Source organism: Chrysemys picta, chromosome 20 (genome assembly GCF_011386835.1).
Source record: "Chrysemys picta bellii isolate R12L10 chromosome 20, ASM1138683v2, whole genome shotgun sequence".
In the NCBI taxonomy this organism is placed as follows: Eukaryota; Metazoa; Chordata; order Testudines; family Emydidae; genus Chrysemys; species Chrysemys picta.
The window spans coordinates 20,349,146-20,370,789 of record NC_088810.1 but is presented as its reverse complement, the minus strand read 5'-3'; the positions used below and the strand labels follow the sequence as shown (position 1 = coordinate 20,370,789).

At 46.5% G+C, this 21,644-nt stretch overlaps 1 protein-coding gene across 4 annotated transcripts; it reads left to right on the top strand.

Annotated features, from left to right (window-relative positions):
• Positions 1–86: 86 nt before the first annotated feature.
• On the top strand, positions 87–21,586 carry SLC25A44 (solute carrier family 25 member 44). Of its 4 annotated transcripts, none has more exons than XM_065573680.1 (6): positions 141–240; positions 4,485–4,548; positions 7,294–7,413; positions 9,470–10,097; positions 14,958–15,085; positions 16,745–21,586. In XM_065573680.1, exons 4-6 carry the CDS (start codon positions 9,476–9,478, stop codon positions 16,934–16,936), a joined length of 942 nt encoding a protein of 313 aa, XP_065429752.1. In that variant the 5' UTR covers positions 141–240; positions 4,485–4,548; positions 7,294–7,413; positions 9,470–9,475; the 3' UTR covers positions 16,937–21,586. The 4 variants fall into 4 exon arrangements, with proteins under 4 accessions (XP_005280762.1, XP_065429752.1, XP_065429753.1 ...); XM_065573681.1 differs by lacking the exon at positions 141–240 and adding an exon at positions 1,135–4,292; XM_005280705.5 differs by lacking the exon at positions 4,485–4,548 and having other exon boundaries at positions 87–240.
• The last annotated feature ends 58 nt before the right edge of the window (positions 21,587–21,644 follow it).

Below are 21,644 nucleotides of genomic sequence, written 5' to 3'. Positions count from 1 at the left end.
CTGGGGCAGGGGAGGGCGGCCGCCATCTTTGTTAAGGCCAAGAATCACGCGAGGGGAACCGGGACGGGCGAGGCTTCTGCCCTCACCTAAGATGGCGCGGGGGGGGGGAGCGAGCAGGTCATTGGCCGAGCGGACGGTTACGCGAGCCGCGCCTCCCTCCGCGGACTTCCGGCCGGGGCGGGGCTGCTGCTGGCCCGGGTCTCGGGGGCGCCATGGGGGCGGAGCAGGGGCCCGCTCGAGGTGAGTGAGGGCGGCCGCGCTGGGAGCGGGGCTTAGTTATAGGGCGGGGGCCCTGCGACCGGGCTCGCCCTGCGGGGTGCGGCGTATGAGGGGCTAGGCGGGGCGGGGCGGCCTTTGGGACAGGGCGGGCTTTGGGGGGTGCGACGGGGAGAGGCAGTTGGGGGGCAGGGGCGGATAATTGAGGGGGTGGAGAGGCAGTTGGCAGGGTGGGATGGGGGGCAGTTGGGGGATAATTGGGGGGCAGGGGCGAATTGGGGGGCTGGAGAGGCATTTGGGAGGGATGGGGCAGTTGGGGGATAATTGGGGGGCAGGGGCGGGATGGGGGCAGTTGGGGAGGATAATTGGGGGGCAGGGGCGGGATGGGGGGCTGTTGGGGGGATAATTGGGGGGCAGGGGTGAGATGGGGGGCTGTTGGGGGGGGTAATTGGGGGGCTGGAGAGGCATTTGGGAGGGATGGGGGCAGTTGAGGGATAATTGGGGGGTAGGGGCGGGATGGGGGGATAATTGGGGGGCAGGGGCGGGATGGTGGATAATTGGGGGGCAGGGTGAGACAGTTGAGGCGCTGGGGGTGCAGTGGGAGGCTCTGGGATGGGGTGGGAGCAAGGTGGGACAGAGGCTGGGGAGGGGCAGTTGGGGGATGTTGAGCTGGGGGAGGGTCCAGGGAGAAGGGCATTTGAGTGTATCTGGGGAAGATATGGGGGCGGGACGTTTTGAAGGAAGGATGGAGGGGGGCCTTGTGGGAGGGCAAATAGGGAGAACACTGGAGGGGAACAGGCTGGGGACAGTTTGAAGGGAGGATGAGGCAGGACACAACTTGGGGGAGGTCATAGGAAGAGAGGCAGTTGAGGTGGCAAGGCCTGGTGGGGGGGAGGCGGGGGCTTGAGGTGCAGCACTCAGCTTGGGGTGCTGGGGATAAGGCTGCAGGCTAGGCAGTAATGTGAAATGATGGTGGAGTCAAAAAGGGGTGTTGTTTGAGAAGCTGGGAATATGAGTCCTGTCCTCTGCTCAAGTCACTTCTGCCAAAACTTTCAAATGTCCACTGACTTCTGCATGTGTCCATTTTTGGGTGCCCCGAATTAAATACCTATAGCTTTGTTTTCAAAGGTGCTGGGAACAAGAATTGTGCAGCGCCTGCCCCTCCACTCCAAGGAGTAGCCCTTTCCAGTGACCTGAACTGATCTGCACATTCCATAAAACAAGGGAAAGTTCATGATCTGTACAGTAGATCAGAAGGGGAGGGATAGCTCAGTGGTTTGAGCATTAGCCTGCTAGACCCAGGGTTGTGAGTTCAATCCTTGAGGGGGCCATTTGGGGATTTAGTTGGGGATTGGTCCTGCTTTGAGCAGGGGGTTGGACTAGATACCTCCTGAGGTCCCTTCCAACCCTGATCTTCTATGATTTTAAGAGCAGCTTTGGATCTTTCCAGACAGCCAGCAGGTCACCCCAGTCAGCTCTGAACCTGAGTTGTGGGTGCTTGCCTCATCTGAAAACCAGCCACGGAATGTCCAAATTTGGGTGCCCCAAAATTGAAGCAACTGAAATCAGTGGATGTGTTTGAAAGTATTGGTCTTAACCTCTCCATGACTCAGCTTCACTCTGTGTAAAATGAGGATCATGCTTCGCGGCACTGTGAGGCCTTATGTTTGTAAAAGATGTATTTTTTTTAATCCTTGGATAAAAATGGTATAAAAGTGTGAAGTGTTTATTAAAAATTAGTAATGCCGAGCCACCTAACCAGCCCAGCTCTGGTTTAGTACAGAGATAAGAATTAAAATCAGGAGACTCTGTGGCCTTGCTTTTGGGAATGTTTGACCTCCTGTGTTTAGAGAGAGTCCAGAGGCAACATAGATCTTGGAGAGGCAGTTTCTCAGCCCACCCAGGACTCCAGGCTAAGGCATTAGTATGCTGACTGGGAGATCTCTCTCTCCTAGTTTGGAGCAAACAAAGGCCCTGTCTTCATTGGCCAAAGAATCACGTTGAAACACCGTTGCAGCAAAAAGTTTATAACACAGATTGGCCAGGCTGTGTTAAAGGGGTACAAATTGTGTTTGTTTGAGACTAGGTTGGGCTCTAGTTCCAATCATTGCTTGGCCTCCTTTGACACAGGCTACCAAAGCCTTGTTATGCACAAATTTTGCGGCAACTACGCGTGAGCCTACCGGGCAAAGTGAATTTTCTGAAGGACTGGGATTATCCGAAGACATCCGTCAAGCCTCTTAGAAAATTATATGGACTTGGTTTAGATTTCCCCCAGAGAAATATTCTGCACTTCTTCATTTTTCAGCTGAGGTTTTCATACCACTTTAACTCTCCACATACCCTTGGTAGATAGGTAGTGCCCCCATTTTAGAGCTGGGGAAACTGAGGCACAGAAGGGGGAAATGACTTGCCCAAGATCACACACCCAGGCAGTGGCAGAGCCAGAAACCGGAACCTAGGAGTCCTCCTTCCTAATCATTTGCCTTAACCACCAGGTACAACTTCAAGAAAATAGTTTCCTTCTGTTCTCAGTGAGGAGTCACGCAGCTCTCTGTATAAATATAGACCTATTTATGGGTAGTTTTAGACTTCTGGCTGCCCAAGTTCCATGGACTTTTGGGCTAGAGGAGAGCAAGTTAACAAATGGTCTCCATGTCCTTACCCCCAAAGTGGGGGAGTCATTCATTATGGTAGTGGCTAGAGGCCACCGGAGACTGGAGCCCTCTTGTGCTAGGCTCTGTAAAATATGTGTGGTAGACAGCTCCTGCCCCCAAGAGCTTACAATCTAAATAGTCAAAACAAAGGGCAGAAGAAAGGTATAAAAGATACAAGCAGAATGAAGAGTGTGGTCTGGAAATTTCATACTGGCTGCATGCTATTTGGTGGGGGGGAAGGAGTGATTGGTGAGTTGTTGGGTTTTTTTTTTAATGTGTGGGTCTTAGACAGGGACTGGCGAATTTGGCAGTTTTTTTTTATCTTTTGTTTTGTGTGGGGAGGGTGGTGTTTAAAAGATGGGAAGGGAGTGCCTGAGGGTGGAAGTAAGTCTTCTAATGAGATCATTGTGTTGACCAAGGCCTTAGGTTTAAATTCTGGAAGCATAAGAAGTGAAATCCTGGCCCCACTGAAGTCAAAGGCAAAACTCCCATTGATTTCAGTGGGGCAAGGAGTTTGCCCAGTATATTTAATCAAAACATTCCTAGTCATGCCAGGCACTCCTCTCCCGCTCACACCTCCTTTAGCGATTAATCCACTGCCATAGCCCTGTTTCCATCACTTGCAAACGATGGGGTTAAAGCAACATTGTCGGTTAGATTTTGATTCCAAATGAACGTGGTTATGAACAAGACATAGAGGAAAGTACAGTCTCTTCCCCCGAGGAGCTGATGGCCTCAGTAATAAAATCAACACAGTATAGAACCTAAAACCAATGCAAATGTTTCCTTGAACTTGTAAAACTCCTGTCCCTGGAGGGAAGGCCTTACAAGCCAAACATTGCAGCTCTTGCAACAGCTTGAGAGCCAAACAAATGAAACTGACTAGACGTGAAAGTGACCAGTGTGTCATTGTCCGCAATCAGCATACTCTGAGAAGTAAACTAGACCTCACCTAGTTCCATTGATTTAATAATCAATGGTGATACTAATAACACAGGTAAAGTCAATATGATTTTTCACCTCGCTGCGTTACTTCTAAAGTAACTTGAGCAGCGGAGCAGACTGGGTTGAAGGCCTGGACTACCCTTGAAAGTTCCACCGGTGTAACTGTTTAGTTAGGGGGTGTGATTTTTATGTTGAAATAGTTATACTGGAGTGTGGGCACAGTTATTCTGGTACAAAGGTGCCATATAATGATTTAGCTTATTCCCCTTCTTGTATGGGAATAGCTATACCAGTTTAATCACTTTTATATATCTGTATCTATCTCCCCACGCTACAGAGGGTTATGCTGCTTTAGCTATACTGGTGTAGTTAAAGTGGTACAACTTTTATATGTAGACAAGCCCTTAGCTTGCTTATATTCATTTGTCTTTCAGTTGGCGGTAGCAGTGAGTCGTGGTTTTATTTTTGTACCAGGTAAAATAGGATACCTTTTATTTTCATTCAGATTGTTGTTTTGCAAATACCATGTGGTATTTTCAACCTCACTGTCCAGTCTGAGCATGAGTAGAAGTTGCAATAAGCCTATAAAAATGTTTGCTGATGTTCTGTAAACGTTTTGCTAGCGGATAGTAAGCAAACTTTTTTTCTTTTCTTTTAAATTTAAAGGACTTTTGAAGGGATTTCATCACCCTAAAATCCTTTATTTCCTTCTAAGGGAATAAGCAAATATGTAAATTGTTTTATCAAGCACATTTCTCTCATAGTCTTGGTTACTTGACCTTTATTGATGGAGCCTGAAATTTGAGGCCTTATTCTTGTTTACAATAAGGCCTCTTTTTATCACTCTGACAGTGTAAAATGGCTTTAAAATAGGCATGAATTACAGTTAAACCTTACAGCTCCCTTTCACTGCCAGAGCTGTGTAAAGAGGCCTTAGCGTACCTGAGAATCAAGCCCTTCATAATAACGTAACACCTAAACACTGTCTTTGGGTTTCCTGGTAGGTTGCAAACATAGGGTTCCTGCAGTCACTGGTATTATCACTTCTGTCTTGATCTGTATGATTAGGGGTTGTCTACACAGGGAAATTGACCAGAATAGCTATTGCTTTCAAAGTGGATTAAACAAAACTGGGAAAAGGCACTCTGCTATAATAAGTGTGTCCACACAGGGAGCTGTTGCTCTTTACCTACCTTCATCTGAAATAACTTTCAAGTGTAGACAAGTCCTTTGAAGCAAGTTGTGGCTAAAGCTGAATGGCTCTGGCCTTTGTGTTACATAATCAGGATGTTCTCTGACAGATATAACTTTTCTACACTGAACCCGGGGAAGAGTCTTTGATCTGGAATGGGAAATGTTCAGTTTAACAATAATCTGGCTCCAGTTGGATATTATAACTTTATTTTGGCTTTTGGGGGGGGGGGTAATGTTTAGTGACACACACTGTCTGGTGGGGAGTTCCCAGATTGAGATCTGTGAAGTCTGTGGTGGGTTGGGGCATACTTTGCCAGAGGAGGGAAGCATACTAGAAAGCCTTACTGGCAAAATTGGCCTTCCATTGGCCCAGCCTGAGTGGTTAGAGACAGAAGAGGGGAGTTGTTCACGAAGCCGGAGCTCTGTTCCTTCCTCTGCCACTGATTAAGTATGGGACCTTGGAGCAAATCCCCTCACCTATGTACTTTCGATTCCATGTCTGTAAAATGGAGCTAACGATACTGGTCTATACCTGGGTGTGTGAAGAATCCTGTCTGAGATCCTGAGATGATAGGTCAGGTGCTATAGAAATCCAAGCTATTACGCTCATGGGGGTTTTTTCCTGTAGAGTTTATGAATGTATCTAAACACACTTTTCATGGGTCAGGCCTACCACCAGCCACCTCTTCAGAGTGAAATATGAGCGTCCTCAACTTCAGAGAGCTCTCTTGCAAGCCACTGCTATGCGGCTAACTTTAGTATGATGCTTTAGAGCCTGTAGCTACAAGGGCGCGGGGCAGAGATAGTGTCACGTGAGAGGGGTGTCATCACAGAAGCCCGTGAGCTGCCATGACTCTCTGTCAAGTCTCTCATTTATATGCATTTCGGGAGCGCTTGCCACTGAGGGCTGCTGCCTGGGCATTGTACCTTTCCACCTCTTCAGCACTGATTTTAAGGGGGTTGTTTTCAGTTTACGGGAATTGTATGAAAATCAAATACCTCTGTTTCTGCTGATAGTCGGAAACTGACTAAGGGAACCAGCAAAGTACAACCTGCTGCCTTCCTTGGCTTTACTTGAGATAGTAAACAGACTTTCTAGTGAGAAATCTGGGGGACCTATTGGCCGCTCTTCTTATCTCTTACGCAGATCATGAGCTTTCCTTTGGTTTATGAAACGCCCAGATCAGTTCAGGTCACTGGCGTGGAGGGGCGCCATCACTGTTCTTCGCATCTCCGCAGGAAATGGAAACCTACAGCCAGTGGTTTTGAATGATCTCAAGTGCATAAAGGCTAGAATCCTTTCCTGTAATACATTCCCCCCTTGCACTCACACCCAGTACTGCCTCACGTATGGGAGGGCAAAGAGTTTATCATCGGGGGAGGCTGCTGACAGTGGAGTGGTTCCCAACCACCCAGACTTGTGCTCTAGCATTCCCATCTTAGCTCAGCAAAGTGCCTCTGGGCTTTGTCCTGGAGTGCCCCTGCTGCCTTTCTCCTGTTCCTTCGTGTGTGCCTGACTCTGCAAGGAGCTAGGCCTGCTCCAGACCATCCGCTCAAACTTTGCAGCAGGTGAGAAAACAACAGTTCAATGGGAGGTGGTACCAATAGCTCAGAATCTTATCCCAGAGAGAAACATCCCAACAAAGGTTGGCACTCATTGGCTTATGGCACGGTGGGCAATTCAGCAGCAACCAGATGGTGGGTTGTTAGGCGAGGAGAGAGACCTTGGTTAAATAGGGTCGGCTGGGTTGAAGGGGGAAACTGAATTGTGAGTAGCCTCTTACTGCATCCTGCTGCTGGAGACCACAGTGCTCTGTGGCATAAATGTCCATGTGGCCCCAAGGAGTCATTGTGTTGTACTGAAATTCCGTTCTGATCCCTGACCCTGCGAGTGCAGCCGTAGCTGGAGGCATAACGGGTATTTCAGGATTATTGCACCAGAGAAGATTATCTAGTAACGAAAGTGATTATGGCTAGAATGAACGAAGTTCATCAAAGTACAACCTGCACTCCTTGGCTGGGGGCTCCTTGAACCGTGATCTTTGCTAATTTTCTTTTCCGGCTCTTTGCCTTCCCCTTAGAGGCGCTGCATAATTCTGTGCTTGTTTACATCTGTGGTCTCACTTCCTCCTCCCTTTAATCCTTATTCTTCACTTTACCCCTTGACTTGCATTTCCAATCAGTGAGGGGGAGGCAAAAATTAGAGGAGCCTGGAAAAAAACAGCTGTGATTCAGGCGATGAATCAGAGATTTCAGAACATATCACCGTTTACTTTTGTAGACAGCCTAGGACCTGAAGGGTAGGATCCTGAAGTCCAGCAGCACCAGTGAACTCAGAATGACAGGGGAGAAGCTGCCCTGTTTGCCAAGCAATTTTCCTGCTCTGCATGTTCAATAAGAGGTAATATTTAATTCTTCATCCATAGATCTCAAAGCATCTCACAAAGGTCAGTAAGCATTATTTTACAGAGGGGGAAACTGAGGCACAGAGGGGTGTGGTCACATACCTAAGATTTCAGTATGTCCTAGCAGAGCTGGAATAGTTGGATCATACCCATGCCACTCCAAAGGAAACTAAAGTCAAGATACATGAAGGGAGGTTCTCCCTTATTCTGGAGAGCAGGGTGGATTTTAATCGTCATTTAAATCAACTAGGAAACCTTGTTTTAAGTCACGTTTTCCATTTGTATTTTCCTAAATAAAGATTGATTTTCATTGGTTGGTAATCATTAAAACATACTGATTTGCAGTTAAACGTGGCCTTTGCACTATATGTGGTGGTGCTTTTTTGCTAATCAGAAGGATACACCATATCTATGCACGATTATTTAAGCAGTTCTATAGTACCCTTGTTGAGAGTCTTAATTTTTACATTTTTATTACGTTAGAAAATGGTGAATGATGCATTTCTTGCTAGATTAGTTTTTTTACTTATGAGTTAAGCTCTTTTTGGAAATTCAAATTGAATTAAAAATGCACAAGAACAGCATTAAACTTTTTTTTATTAAATCAAACTACCCCAAGTGCACTGGGTACATAAGGAAAAAAAGTTTATTAAAACATGTATTGCCTTTGAAATTAACTGAGGCCTGGTCTATACTACAGAGTTAGGTCAACGTAGGGCAGCTGATGTTGTTCTAACTCTGTAAGCGTCAATGACGCCACAAGGTTGGTCCTGCTGTTGTAAGTTGCCCACTACACCAACTTTATAACTCCACCTCGTGAGAGGCATAATACTTAGGTCGAGATAGTTAGGTTGGTGCAGTGTCCAATGCAGTTCAGGCTGTCAAAGGCAGCAACAAAGGATGTAAGCGCAGGGCTGACATGCCACCAACCTAACTTGGGTCCATTTAATTTTGTAGTGTAGACTTGCCCTGATTTATTAAACAAAGGAAGTATTCTCTGAGGCCAATGAATTGAACTGATAATTTCTGGTCACTGTCCTTCAAGAACTAGTAGATTTTGTCCTCTCACACCTAGTTTTTATTCATAGATTGGAAGAGGAGACTCCCAATTGGTTTCTTAACTTTGAACTAGTCATTGAACTGAACTAGTTGAAAAAACTGAAGTGAAGAAAATATTTTCTCTGCATCTTCTGAATATGTCTAAAACTGGTTTGGCACATCAGACTCTGGTTCCAGGTGCTTAGCCAGTGACTTGCACCAGTTCAATGGTTTGATTTCCCTTAAAACTTGTCAGCAAATATGTAGTACTTAATATTTTTTGTATTTAAAGTGTTATTTTAATAGATTGTCATTATTTCACATTTATTTTTAAAAAATAAACCTGTATTTAATTTACATTTAAAAGAACAAAAAAACATTTTTAAATACATTTTTATCCACCCCACTGGAGACTAGCATGATGTGGGCAGCTGATCCACTTTCTGCTGGTAGTATGCTAGAGTGGTTAATCTCAGAAAATGGCAGGTGAGGGAAATCAATTGTGTACCTCTTAACTGGGTCAAGGGATAACTGCTGGTAAACTCAGCAACACCCTGATGGGGCCTCATGGCAAATCCTGTTGAGTGACCACCTAGGTACGTCTATGCTCAAGAGGCTTGAATAAGCCAGGTGGGTCCTCATGTACAAAGTTCCTATAGCCACCTTCTGGTTATTTGTGTTCATCTGGTAATGGCAACATCTTGCCTTCTCGTCGACTGCTAGCAGACTGTGGGATCTTCAGATTTACCCATCACTGCCCCCCAGGCAATCAGAGCTTGGGTGCTGGTTGCCCAAGAGGCTAGGCCACTTGTTTCACTCAGGCCCCACCAACATCATTGTTTATAATAATGACTGTTTCTTAAGCGTGCTTAGTCCAGCCCTTGGCTAGCAGGAAGGTTACTGCAGGGCCCAACGGAGAAAGGAGGCTTAATCCAAAAAGTCCCTTAGTCTGCTCCTTTGGAAGGTGGAGGGGAGTATCTGATGGTCACTAATTTTTCTTCCCCTGCATTCCAGGGAATTATGGAGGACAAACGCAACATCCCGATCATCGAGTGGGAGCATCTGGACAAGAAGAAGTTCTATGTGTTTGGTGTCTGCATGACCATGATGATCCGGGTGAGCGTTTACCCCTTCACGCTCATCCGAACACGGCTGCAGGTCCAGAAGGGCAAGAGCCTCTACAATGGGACCTTCGACGCCTTTGTGAAGATATTACGGGCGGAAGGGGCAGCTGGGCTGTACCGGGGCTTCTTGGTCAACACCTTCACCCTGATTTCAGGCCAGTGCTACGTGACCACCTACGAGCTCACCCGCAAGTACGTCTCCAAGTACAACAACAGCAACGTCGTCAAGTCGCTGGTGGCTGGCGGCTCAGCCTCCCTGGTGGCGCAGAGCATCACAGTGCCCATAGATGTCGTTTCCCAGCACCTCATGATGCAGCGTGAGGGGGAGAGCATGGGCAGGTTCAAAGTGCGGTACCAAGACTGCAAACGTAACGTGGTCTTCGGCCAGACCAAGGACATCCTTGTACAGATCTTCAACGCGGACGGACTGAGAGGCTTCTACAGGGGCTACGTGGCCTCTCTGCTCACCTATATTCCCAACAGTGCGGTTTGGTGGCCTTTCTACCACTTCTATGCAGGTAGGTGAAACACGGAAGCTTCCGCCATGACTTGGCTTGGGCACCTACTTGGCACTTTGGGGTCTGAGTGCCGAGATGTCGACGCTCCCTGATTTTCAGTAATCCAAATTTTTTTTTTTAACATTACTCCTGGGGACGTTCTGCGCCAAAACACTAAAAATTCTGCACACGATATTTTAAATTCTGCAAAATTCCGCAAATTTTATTTGTCAAAATAACACTTCATAATCACACCAGTTTCAGTTATTTTGATAATTGATTTCAAAATACCGGTCTGCAAGTATGTCTGTAACAATACAGAGACACACACAAATTCTCCCAGGAATAGAGTTAAAGACAACCCAGTTCCTGTTTCTCTGTCCTCTTCCTCCCCCCGCTCTCCACCCCCCCCCCCCCGAGCCCAGCTGGGGGGCCAGACACCCACAACCTCTCCCCAGCTGTGGGGGCCCCCCCCAGCCAATACACCCGAACCCCCTCCCCCCCCACAGCCCAGCCCTGGGGGCCCCCTGGCCCAGATACCTGCACCCCTGAGCCCAGCTGCAGGACCCCCCCCTTTGTCCAGCTACCTGCACTCATTCCCTTCCCCCCACAGCCCAGCCACGGGGCCCCCTCTTGCCCAGATACCCGCACTCCCCCCCCCCCCCCCCCCGAGCTCAGCCGTGGCCCCCCAAGCCTAGACACCTGCTCCTCTCTTCCCCCCCACAGCCCAGCCACGGGGCCCCCTCTTGCCCAGATACCCGCACTCCCCCCCCCCCCCGAGCTCAGCCGTGGCCCCCCAAGCCTAGACACCTGCTCCTCTCTTCCCCCCCTCCCCCCCCAGCCCAGGGACCCAGAGGGAAAGCCTGATGCTTGGTCCCAGGCTTGCATGGAGTTTCCTGCGCGGCGCTCTCTCCTTCCCTCAGGGCATGCTGGGAACTGCAGCTGCCAGGAACCCTCTAGCTCCCTCTCCCTCCCCCCAGCAGTGTCTTCTATGTGTGAGCTGAGGTCTGCCGGGCCCAGTGGCAGCTAGCCGTACTGCGGCCCATTTCTGTGGGGCAAAGGAAATTCTACACGCACAATGTTAAGTTCTGCAAAATTCTGCATTGCGCAGTGGCGCCGAATTCCCCCAGGAGTATTGCATGTAATTATGAAATTACTAATTCAGAATTCAGTCGGCTAATTTTGTAAGCACACCCACATTAAAAAGTGTATCTCATTCACTGCTGTTGAGGTCTGACGAACACAGGAAATAGTGTCGCGGCCGCTGGCGTGATTCACCACCACCCCGTGGCACGTGCGCACTGCACAGTGCGACTCTGATAGGAGGCAAGCTGCAGCGATTGTCTGGGGGCAGCATAGGAGGGTAGCTTTCCTAGGGTCAGTCCACCCCTTCTCCTTGCTTGGGAATTGTTTTTACATAAATATTCCCAAACGTCTCAGAGCAAGGCTGTTATCTCTGTGAATGAGATCAGAGTGATTCACACTCATGCATTTGAACTGACTAGGGGCTGGAAAGGCGTTTTCTGCACAAGGCACATTGGCAGAGAGCGGGTCAGGGGAGGCATGACTGTCCCCTGGAGCATTGAGTAGCCATCATCTCTTGGATCAGGTGGCTTGTATCCCATTCTTTAATCAGTGGAGAGTGAAGCATTGATAGATCTCAGCTCTGGCAAGGGAGTGGCGTGGTCTAACCCAGTGGTTCTCAACCAGGGGTCTGGGCCCCCTGGGGGGCTGTGAGCAGGTTTCAGGGGGTCCGCCAAAATAAATCAGAGAACAGGCCCTGCGTTAGAGTTGCTGGGGCCCAGGACAGAAAGCTGAAGCCCGAGCCCTGCCGCCCGGGGCTGAAGCCGAAGCCTGAGCAACTTACCTTCACGGGGCCCCGTGGGGCCCTGAGCAGTTGTCCTGCTTGCTACCCCATAATACTGACCCTGGCTTTTAATATACCGGATATGCAGAAAAACAGTTGTTGTGGCACAAGTGGGCCATGGCGTTTGTATAGCATGTTGGGGGGGCCTCAGAAAGAGAGAGGTTGAGAACCACTGGTCTAAACGCAGGACTGGGAGCCAAGAATGTGAGTATTAATCCCAGCTCTTCTACGCTGTGTGTGGCCTTGGGCAAGTCACTTGGCACATCTGCCTGGACTTCCCCATCAGTTACTTGTGGATCAGACTTGCCTTCCCCACAGGAGTGTGGAAGAGCTGATGTTCACGCAATGTCTTGAAAATTAAAACTGCTGCATACGTGTGACTTGTGCTTTCTCAAGTGTGGAACCTGGGTCCCTTTAGGCTTCCAAAAGACTTCTAGGGTATGAAATCCCTTAGCAGAACCAGGAAATAGAGCTACAAGCAAGTTCAGGTGCGGTTGGGCATCTAAACAAGATGTGCTTGTGTTCAATAGGTTTTAAACCTAATATTACATCAGTGGCTCTCAACCTATCCAGACGACTCTCCCCCTTTCAGGAGTCTGATTTGTCTTGCGTACCTCCAAATTTCACCTTGCTTAAAAACGACCTGCTTACAAAACAGACATAAAAACACAGAAATGTCACAGCTCACTGTTACTGACAAATTGCTGACTTTCTCCTGTTTACCATATTCTTATAAAATAAATCAGTTGGAATATAACTATTGTGCTTACATTTCAGTGTGTAGTATATAGAGCAGTATAAAGTCGTATGAAATGTTAGTTTGCACTGACTTCGCTAGCGCTTTTTCTGTAGCCTGTTGTAAAACGAGGCAAATATCTAGATGAGTTGATGTACCCCCTAGAAGACCTCTGCATACTCTCAAGGGTACGTGTCCCCCTGGTTGAGAACCACTGTGTTACGAAACAAAGCTGTACCTTTCAGGAGATCATTGTTCTTGTGCAGAATGCCTCCGAACTCAGCTAATTTGTACAATACAGGTGATACTCGGGCTGTAAGCAAACTGTAAAGTTGCTAGCCCAGGTGATATCGTTGTCTCCCACTAGCTGTTTGGTGTGTGTGTGTATCATTCCACAAGGGGGATTTGTTGGCAGTGATGATTGAATTAAGTTGGCTGTAACAGATTGCAGGACAGTGCAGTTCACTGATTCTCAGCGTTTGCCACCATTAAAAATACAGGCACCCCAGGTGTCCAGCTCCCTCCTCAGAGTTGGCAGATCCTATTAGCGCTGCAGAGAATTGCCTTGGTACGTGGGTCTTGGACCACTTGACTGTACACAGTTCAGATAAGCTCCATTCTCTCCTTCCGAAGCCTGATCATTTGTAACTGAATATTTATTTTTAAAGAATCATCTTAACTTCTGTTATTGGGTCAGCTTTCCCAGAAAGGTGGTGAGACCTCCAGGACTCAGGCTCAAAATGCCTTTCCTCCAGCTCCTGGTGCTTCTAGTTTATACTGGTCTTGATCTGTCAATACAGTCATGTGACCTGCCCTGAGGCACAAAGTACACCAGTAGAAATGATCCAGGGTTTGGGGTTTGCAGCAAAAATAGTCTCTAGAGCTCTCTCCTTGTTTTCTAAGCAGACACAAGCACATCTTAAAATATGAACCTGTACCAGGGTGACCAGACAGCAAGTGTGAAAAATCGGGACGGGAGTGGGGGGTAATAGGCGCCTATAGAAGAAAAAGGCACAAGTATTGGGACTGTCCCTATAAAATAGGAACATCTGGTCACCCTAACCTGTACAGCAAACAGGGAATGGGGAATAACTGGCCAGATGGCAGTACTGCTGAAAAAGATCTCGGGGTTAGAGTGGATCACAAACTGAATATGAGTCAACAGGGTGATGCAGTTGCATAAAAGGCTAATACCTTTCTGGGGTATATTAGCAGGCGTGTCATATGTCAACGACGGGAGGGAATTGGCCCACTCTACTCAGCACTGTTGAGGCCTCAGCTGGAGTCCTGTGTCCAATTCTGGGCACCACGCTTTAGGAAAGATTTGGACAAATTGGAGAGAGTCCAAAGGAGGGCAACAAAAATGATAAAAAAAAGATTTAGAAAACCTGACTTACAAGGAAAGGTTAAAAAACTGGGTATTTTTAGTCTTGAGAAAAGAAAACTGAATGGGGGGATCTGTTCAAAAATGTTAAAGGCTGTTATAAAGAGGATGGTGATCAATTGTTGTCCATGTCCACTGGAGGGCAGGACAAGAAGTAATGGGCAAAATCTGTAGCAAGGGAGATTTAGGTTAGCTATTAGGAAAAACTTCCTAACTATAAGTGCAGTTAAGCTCTGGAATGGACTTCCAAGGGAGGTTGTGGAATCTCCATCATTAGAGGTTTTTAAGAAGAGGTTGGATAAATACCTGTCAGGGATGGTCTAGGTTTACATGTGCCTGTCTCAGAGCAGGGGACTGGACTTGATGACCTCTCATGGTCTCTTCTAGCCCTACATTGCTATGATCCTATGATAACCAAACCTCTTTCCTGAAGAAGCGTGTGTGTTTTTAAAAACTACACATGATGTTACTTAATATACTAAAATGTAAAACCAGAATGAAGAAAGCTATGGCCCCCACGGTGTGGAAAGCGCTTTAGAGAACGCGTTGTTCTCTACTTGGAGGGATGTTGCAAGAAGCAGTGTTACAATTCACTAGGTACTACCCTTCTGGAGACTTAAACTGACTGCTCCGTAGGCTATTTAATATGAATCTTTGCAGATAACGTGCAGTGTCTTTATATTACAGCAAACAAGCTAGTCCTAGAAACATTATGAGGCATGTGAGCGGTGTATATGTATGTAACAAGTTTTCCCGTCCGCAAAACACGGATCCTACCCCATGAAGTTGGTATGGGTGAATGCTGGGAGTTCTGGCTGGAAGGAGGTACGGAACAGCTGAGTAGATACATATATACACATGTGTCTGTAACTTTACTCTCCCTCCCGTTCCCAGAACAGCTCTCTTTCCTGACACCTAAAGACTGTCCACACCTCCTCCTCCAAGCTATATCTGGGCCACTCGCAGCTGCAACGGCTTCCACTCTGACCAACCCCATGGACGTCATCAGGGCTCGCGTGCAGGTAAGAGCTCGGCCTAAAGGTAATGTAGTCTAGAGAACAGGACTGGGAGTCACAAAGCATAAGTTCTGTCCCAGCTCTGCCACTGATCTGTGCAGCTGTGAGCAAGTCACTTTGTCTCTTTTCTCAATGGCTTCTAGCGTTTATTTCTAGGTGCTCCGATGGATTGTTGCATAGTGGGTCTTAAAAACTCCTGTGCCTCACTCTCCCTGTCTGTAAAATGGGGAGAATACCCCTTTGTTTTTCTCCTGTTCTAGTGTCATTAAAGGCTTGTCCAGAGTGGAGTCAGAACCTTGCTAGCCACAGCCACGTTGTGAGACTGTTGTTGGTCACAGGGTTCCCGGACTGGTATGATCAGAGAAATGATACTGTGTACATTTCATGTAATCTTGCTATGGACTGACTTCTAGGGGAATCTGTAGCACTGTTCTCAGGGGAAAGATCCCTCTCCACAATGGTCGTGGAATTCATGCTAGTACCCTGGCAGAGTTTAAATTTAATTATACCACCCTGCTTCTCCGGTGTATTTTATTTGGTTTATTTCCTGACCTGATGAGCACAAAAATACCCAGCTCCTCTTTTGTTTTTCCTTGACATTTCTCCTGATCTCCGCTCTCCGGACTGTAACAGCATCAGTATGTAAAGAGCTGCTGGGAGGCAGTGAGCAGAAGGAGCCAGTAACTTACACCTGCATTGCACACGTTCCTCCCCAAATGATATCCATGTAGCACTGCTGAAAGGCGGCCACCTCTGGGGATGTGGGCAGCACCCAGCAGGAAGTGAAATTCTGTCCCACGACAAACTCCAGGCTTGTGGGGTCTCTAATGTAAACACACAGGGGGATGGAGCAAACATAAAATAATGCAAGTGGTTAAATTCCATGGTGGGCAGGTGGTTGCGTAATTGCCTTGTCACCGGGTGGGCTGGTCCTTTAAGGGAATTGGGTTTAGCTGCACATGTGACTCAGGTGGTGAGACAACAATCCAAGCACCTCAGTTAGTTGGGAGTGCTGCAGAGAGGCTCCTACGGGAAACCCTGGGCTAGGGAAAGGACCTGGAAGGCGGCTTGCCACACTAGCTAGGTGCAAGACGTGACTCAGGATCCCACTGGGTAGGCAGCAGCAGAAGAAGCCCTCTGAGGCATAGGTCTTAGGAGGGTTCATGTGGCAATCCCTGAGTTACCTGTGTGATGATGAACTGTGTTTGTCTTTGAAGAAATGGATTATTTGGAAAAGGGAACGAAATACTGACACGGGTGGGAGCTTCACTGACATGCTGGCTGAGGAACTGGCCTCTAGCTTACCCGGGAGTGGGGAAACTGAGGCAGGGTCTGATCGCAGGTTTGCGGAGTCCCAATTACAGTCGTCTTTGGGGTTTCTTGCCTCTTTCTCAGGAGTAGCTGGTTCTGGCCACTGGACACCGGATTTAGAGGGACTTCGAGTCTGATCTGGTGCTCTAGTTTCTATGGTTCCCCTTCAAATTAAAACCAGAAGGCAATTCAATGGTATACCTCTTGCAGGAGCTCGACAGAGTGCAATATCTTCCCATCTTATTGCAGAACAACCCCTTAGGCAACCACAGATGCAGTTGTTTTATCTGCCATTGCCCGAGCTGCCTCTCTGAGCAATTGCCTCTCTTAACGGTTTCACTCTTGGCTTTGCAGGTGGAAGGCAAGAGCTCCATCATTCTCACTTTCAAGCAACTAATGGCAGAGGAAGGCCCATGGGGCCTCACTAAAGGCCTCTCCGCCCGTATCATATCGGCCACCCCTTCCACCATCGTCATAGTGGTGGGGTATGAAACGTTGAAGAAGCTGAGCCTCCGCCCAGAGCTTGTGGACTCTAGACATTGGTAGCAAACAGCGAGTGAGAGAGCGGCTTATAAACCCTATGGATTCAGACCGTGGTTAAAAGCTCAGCGAAAGAGAGACAGCTGGGGTTCTCCTTGGTCTCCCTCAATTACAGGACTGTGTGGCTTCACAGCAGAGGACAGAATCAAGAGCAGCTGCAGTCACCTCCCCAGGTCTGTTGCAACACAACATTCTGCTGCTATCGGTTTAGGGGGAAAAACAAACGTATGGCAAAGCTTTTGACTAACAATTCATTCAAGGCCGACCAGGTGTGTGAGTGAAACCTAACAATTTCCTGATCTCTCTTAAATTAAAGACTATCGGTTTAAGCAAAAAAAAAAAAAAAAGTTTATTCTTGAAATGAATTTTAATCTTTTAATTTTGCCAAATTTCCATATGGGGGGAAATGTACAAACTCTGGCAGGGCCTCCTGGTGGAAAGTCTGTTAATTGCAGGGGTACCGTGAGAGGTGGAAAAATATATAATATATATATATGTACATAGTAAAACTTTTCTCAAACATTCTTTTTTTATTTTTAAAAAATGAGGGAAGAGAGTAACAAATACCTGGATCAGTTTTTAAGACCTTGCTTACCACTTTCTGAATAGATCTGTACATAATTTTTGTATATTCTTGGAAACTATTTCACTTCCTCACACACCTTCCAAGTGTCAGAGCTGGTGTTCTGATGCTCACAATTGTTGAGTAACATTTGAGCTGTTTGTTTCTTTAGGCTAATGGCAATTATGGCTCCTAATCCAGGTTTTAATCATCCTTTTTTGTGTGTTTTGTTTTGTTTTTTTCAGGGTGGGAGAGGGAGGGGAGGACATCTATTGAGGGACTGACTGGTTAACTCTGTGCCCTTGGCAAATGTGAGTGTAAACATTCTACATCCAGTGGAAATGTCTGCTGCTTCCCACCCTTAATTTCTTTAGGCACAAACAAATCCAGAGAGTGATGGAAATGCTCAACTTCCCTGTCTTCAGGAGCAAATTGAACTGAATGTGACTAAGGAGTAGGAGCTGAACGTGCTTTAATTGACATAGGATGCAAGAAGGAAAATCGCTTCTGCCTTTCCATCGACACCTGATAGGTGTGAGTGCATCAACTACTGAGTAACGGTTCATTACTACAAAATAGATCAAAATCCTGTGTCTGGGGGAGAGGAAGGGGGTTTTAATCCACGTTTGCTGTAGAGAAAAGCTTATTCCAAACTATGGATTGTCTCTTACCAAACTAAGGCTCCGAATCAAGTTGTGCAGCACGAGCCCGTACTCAGTGGGTCCGATTCTGTTCTTAGTCACGTTACCCCAGACGTGCATCCTGGGATCGAGAGCAGAATCTGGCTCCCAGGTCTTGCTTTTCCTAGCTAGTTACTGAGGTTGTGGGGACTCAGTGAGATCGAGTAGATAACCCACTACTTCCAAATAACTGATTCGCATATCACAGATTGATTCTTGGCTGCCTGTTTTCATCCATCTGACTACCTTCATGAGGAGTTCTTGGTGCCGATCCTGTTGTACTGCAGCTGTCCACCTCTTGTTCAGCTGTTCACCAGTCTTCTAGCTCTCAGTAGGGCATGGGCTTCCCCTGAGCCCCAGATGTGCACAGACTTAAGGAGCTCCTGGTTTACTCTGCGGATAGAGTGAGCCCAGCCAGCCCTGGGGCACAGAATAGAGGTACAGACTCGCTGTGTGACATTGGCCACAGTGTTCCAGTTCCCCTTCTATAACGTGGAGAAAATAGTACTCTTCACATGGGGTGTTACGAGGATAACCATGACATGCACGAGGTGCTAACACACCATGGTGATGGGTACCATATCAGGAACTAGACAGGCAAGAAGGCCAGCTGGTACATCCAACATCTTACCCTGACTCTGCTCTCCTCTGAGCTATGTGTATGAATGCACGGTGTATAGAACTCCCTTCTTCAAAACACTATAATCCGTAATACGATACAAAAGCCAGTTCCCTTAAAAAGAAAGATGGGGCAAGAGGAGAATATCCGCATTAAGAATCGAACCACATGAACTTGCAGGAAAAAAAATGTGGGTCCTAAACCAGTAAATGTGGAGAAAGTTTTGTTCAACTTACCTGGAATTGTGAGTTCTGTTCCTGGGCATGCTGCAGGAGGACACGCTGCTTTGTGTGTTATATATAATGTACATATGAAACATCATAAATGATATGCAGGTGAGGCGTCAAATATAGCAAAGGATTATAGTCCTACTGTGGACTTCAAGACTGTAAGTAAACTGAAATTGTATCCCATGATAAATTAGTCCTCTTTCATTTGAAAACGGAAGGGTTTCTTAACTCAGGCAGATAACTTATGGTTTCTAGTGGGAAACAATTTCAAATACTCTGGAGTCATGTTACTCTTTTTAACTATCTTTGTTTTATTAACTGAATTGAATGACCTGGAATATATCCCCTCACGCAGAGCAGACACTGTGCTTTAGCTGCCAGACACTGATCCTGAACGAGTTGAAAAGCACTGACCAAAAGGCCAGAATCTCCTCTCTGAAGCCCATACAAGTGGCTGTCACTGAAGTCTCTGGATTTGAGGGCAGAATTTGGCCACAAAGGATTAAATGTAGCACAATACAATTTTTAAAAAATAAAACAGAGGCTGGTAATGCCACTAAGTGCTTCTGCAACTGAAAAGAGCTGGGTTCCTCAAATGACCCACTTCACACTTGAGCCAGTATGACAAACCAGCTCAAAGCAGCATATTCAACAAACAGCTCTCTGATTTTTGTTTTTTGTTTTTTTTTGTTCTTGTTGAAAGATATTTGTGTTTGAAATCTGCTCATTCCATAATAGCAGCCTCTGCAGTGAAGGTTATAATCCTGTCTTTCGAGACTTGATGGTTCAATTTGGAATGTTCACTTGCATAGAATCCATGTCTTGATCTGTAGAAGGAAATGGGACATTGGTTGAATGAGGATCCCTTTTTTTTTCTTTTTTTAAACATCAGTATCTGACAATTTCTAACAAGAGAGAGGGTATTGGGGGTGGGGGGGGAACAATCTTAATGATCTTATGTATCTAAGGAGCACTGTCAAATTTAAGAAACCTTAGAGATGCCTTCAACTTGAAACCTAGTCAACTGAAAAAGAATTGAAAATAGGCTGTGGCTACCCTACAAGGCTGTGCCTGAGAGCCATACCGCTAAAAGGCACGCAGTGTAGCTGCTCTTTGTTGGCAGGGGGGAGCTTTCCTGCCGACAAAGCGCTGTTCACACCGGCACTTTTCATCGGTAAAACTTTTGTCGTTCAGCGGGGTGTTTTTTTTAACACCCCGGACGACAAAAGTTTGGCCGATGACGTGCCAGTGTAGACAGACCCTCGGGTTCTACATTTGCCTGTGGGGTCCCCCTGCCAATTTTTGTGCTTTCACAACACTTTCCTATTTTTTAAAAACATTGCTTTCACAGAGCAACAGGAGAGATTATCACTAACCGAGAAAGTGATGGTAGTTGAACAGTGAAAATGATTATATGCAAAGTGTCAAATTTAAATATATCGTGCAAGGTTAAACATTCTGGAAAAACATAGACTGAGACATGTGGTACGTGAAACCGCAATCCCTTCTGAAACTGACTAGATAGCAAGTTAAGTGTCCCTTCAGACTGATGTGCAGTTCAGCTAGTCTGGATTTAACTTTTACAAGTGATGCAGTTTTGTCCTGCAGAAAAAATGTAGGCAATCTGTTTTCCTTCTATTTTTCTGCACGAACCTGGCATCTCCAGTCAGCTGTTTTGTGCCCAGTTTGGATTATTCCTCTTCTCCACGGAGTTCAGATGTAATTGATCACTTTCATTAAACCATCAAGTCTCAGTATATCTAATTAGTCCTTAAGATCTGAATCAGGCAGGGGTTTCCACTGGGGATGTCACAACAGAATGATAGTATATATCAGCCTGTAGTGGCTAAAACGTGTATCTTTTCTGGCAGATAAAGCATTTCAAACCCTTTGTGGTTATATTCATTTGGATTGGTTTTTCTGCTCAAGGGCATTTATCAGCTGTGGAGTGACTATGTTAATCTCTGCTGTGACAACTTGTGGTAGTACAGTATTTCCATTGAATTTCGCTCATCTGTTACCATATTGTCAATTTATTCTTGATGTCCCCACCCTTTCTGATATGCTGCTGGTTTTTATGTACAGTAGATGATCATCCTATCAGTACACTGATGAGTGGGTATAATTGTTTCCTGATGAAATCCATGCATGTCTTTATCCCAAGTGCAAACCCCCCTAGATAACTGAGTATTTTGAAATTTTGCCACTCTCTCAGGCCCAATCTTAATTTTTATTATATTTGGTGGTGTGATCTGAACTTTCCCATACCTACATGCCAATCTGCAAGAAGAAATCTGGGAATGGAACATTGTAGGGCTTCCATTGTATTAGAGGAACTGATGTGCTGGAATAAAGTGGGGTCCCAACACAATACAATCTTCGAATGAGTTTGAAAGCCATGATGTTGGAATCTGACTGCTTACGTCTGTCGCAGTGGGAGTACAGAATGATACGACTCAGTGCCTGTTCTAAAATATGATGCTGGGTGAATGTATTGTGTATGTTTAACAGGTTTCACTGTTGCACTGTAATATCTCTTTGTGTAATTAAAGTTTTTATTATTTATTTGATCATCTCATTAGGCATCTATCACGGTTGGGTAATTTACATTTTGCAATGTTTG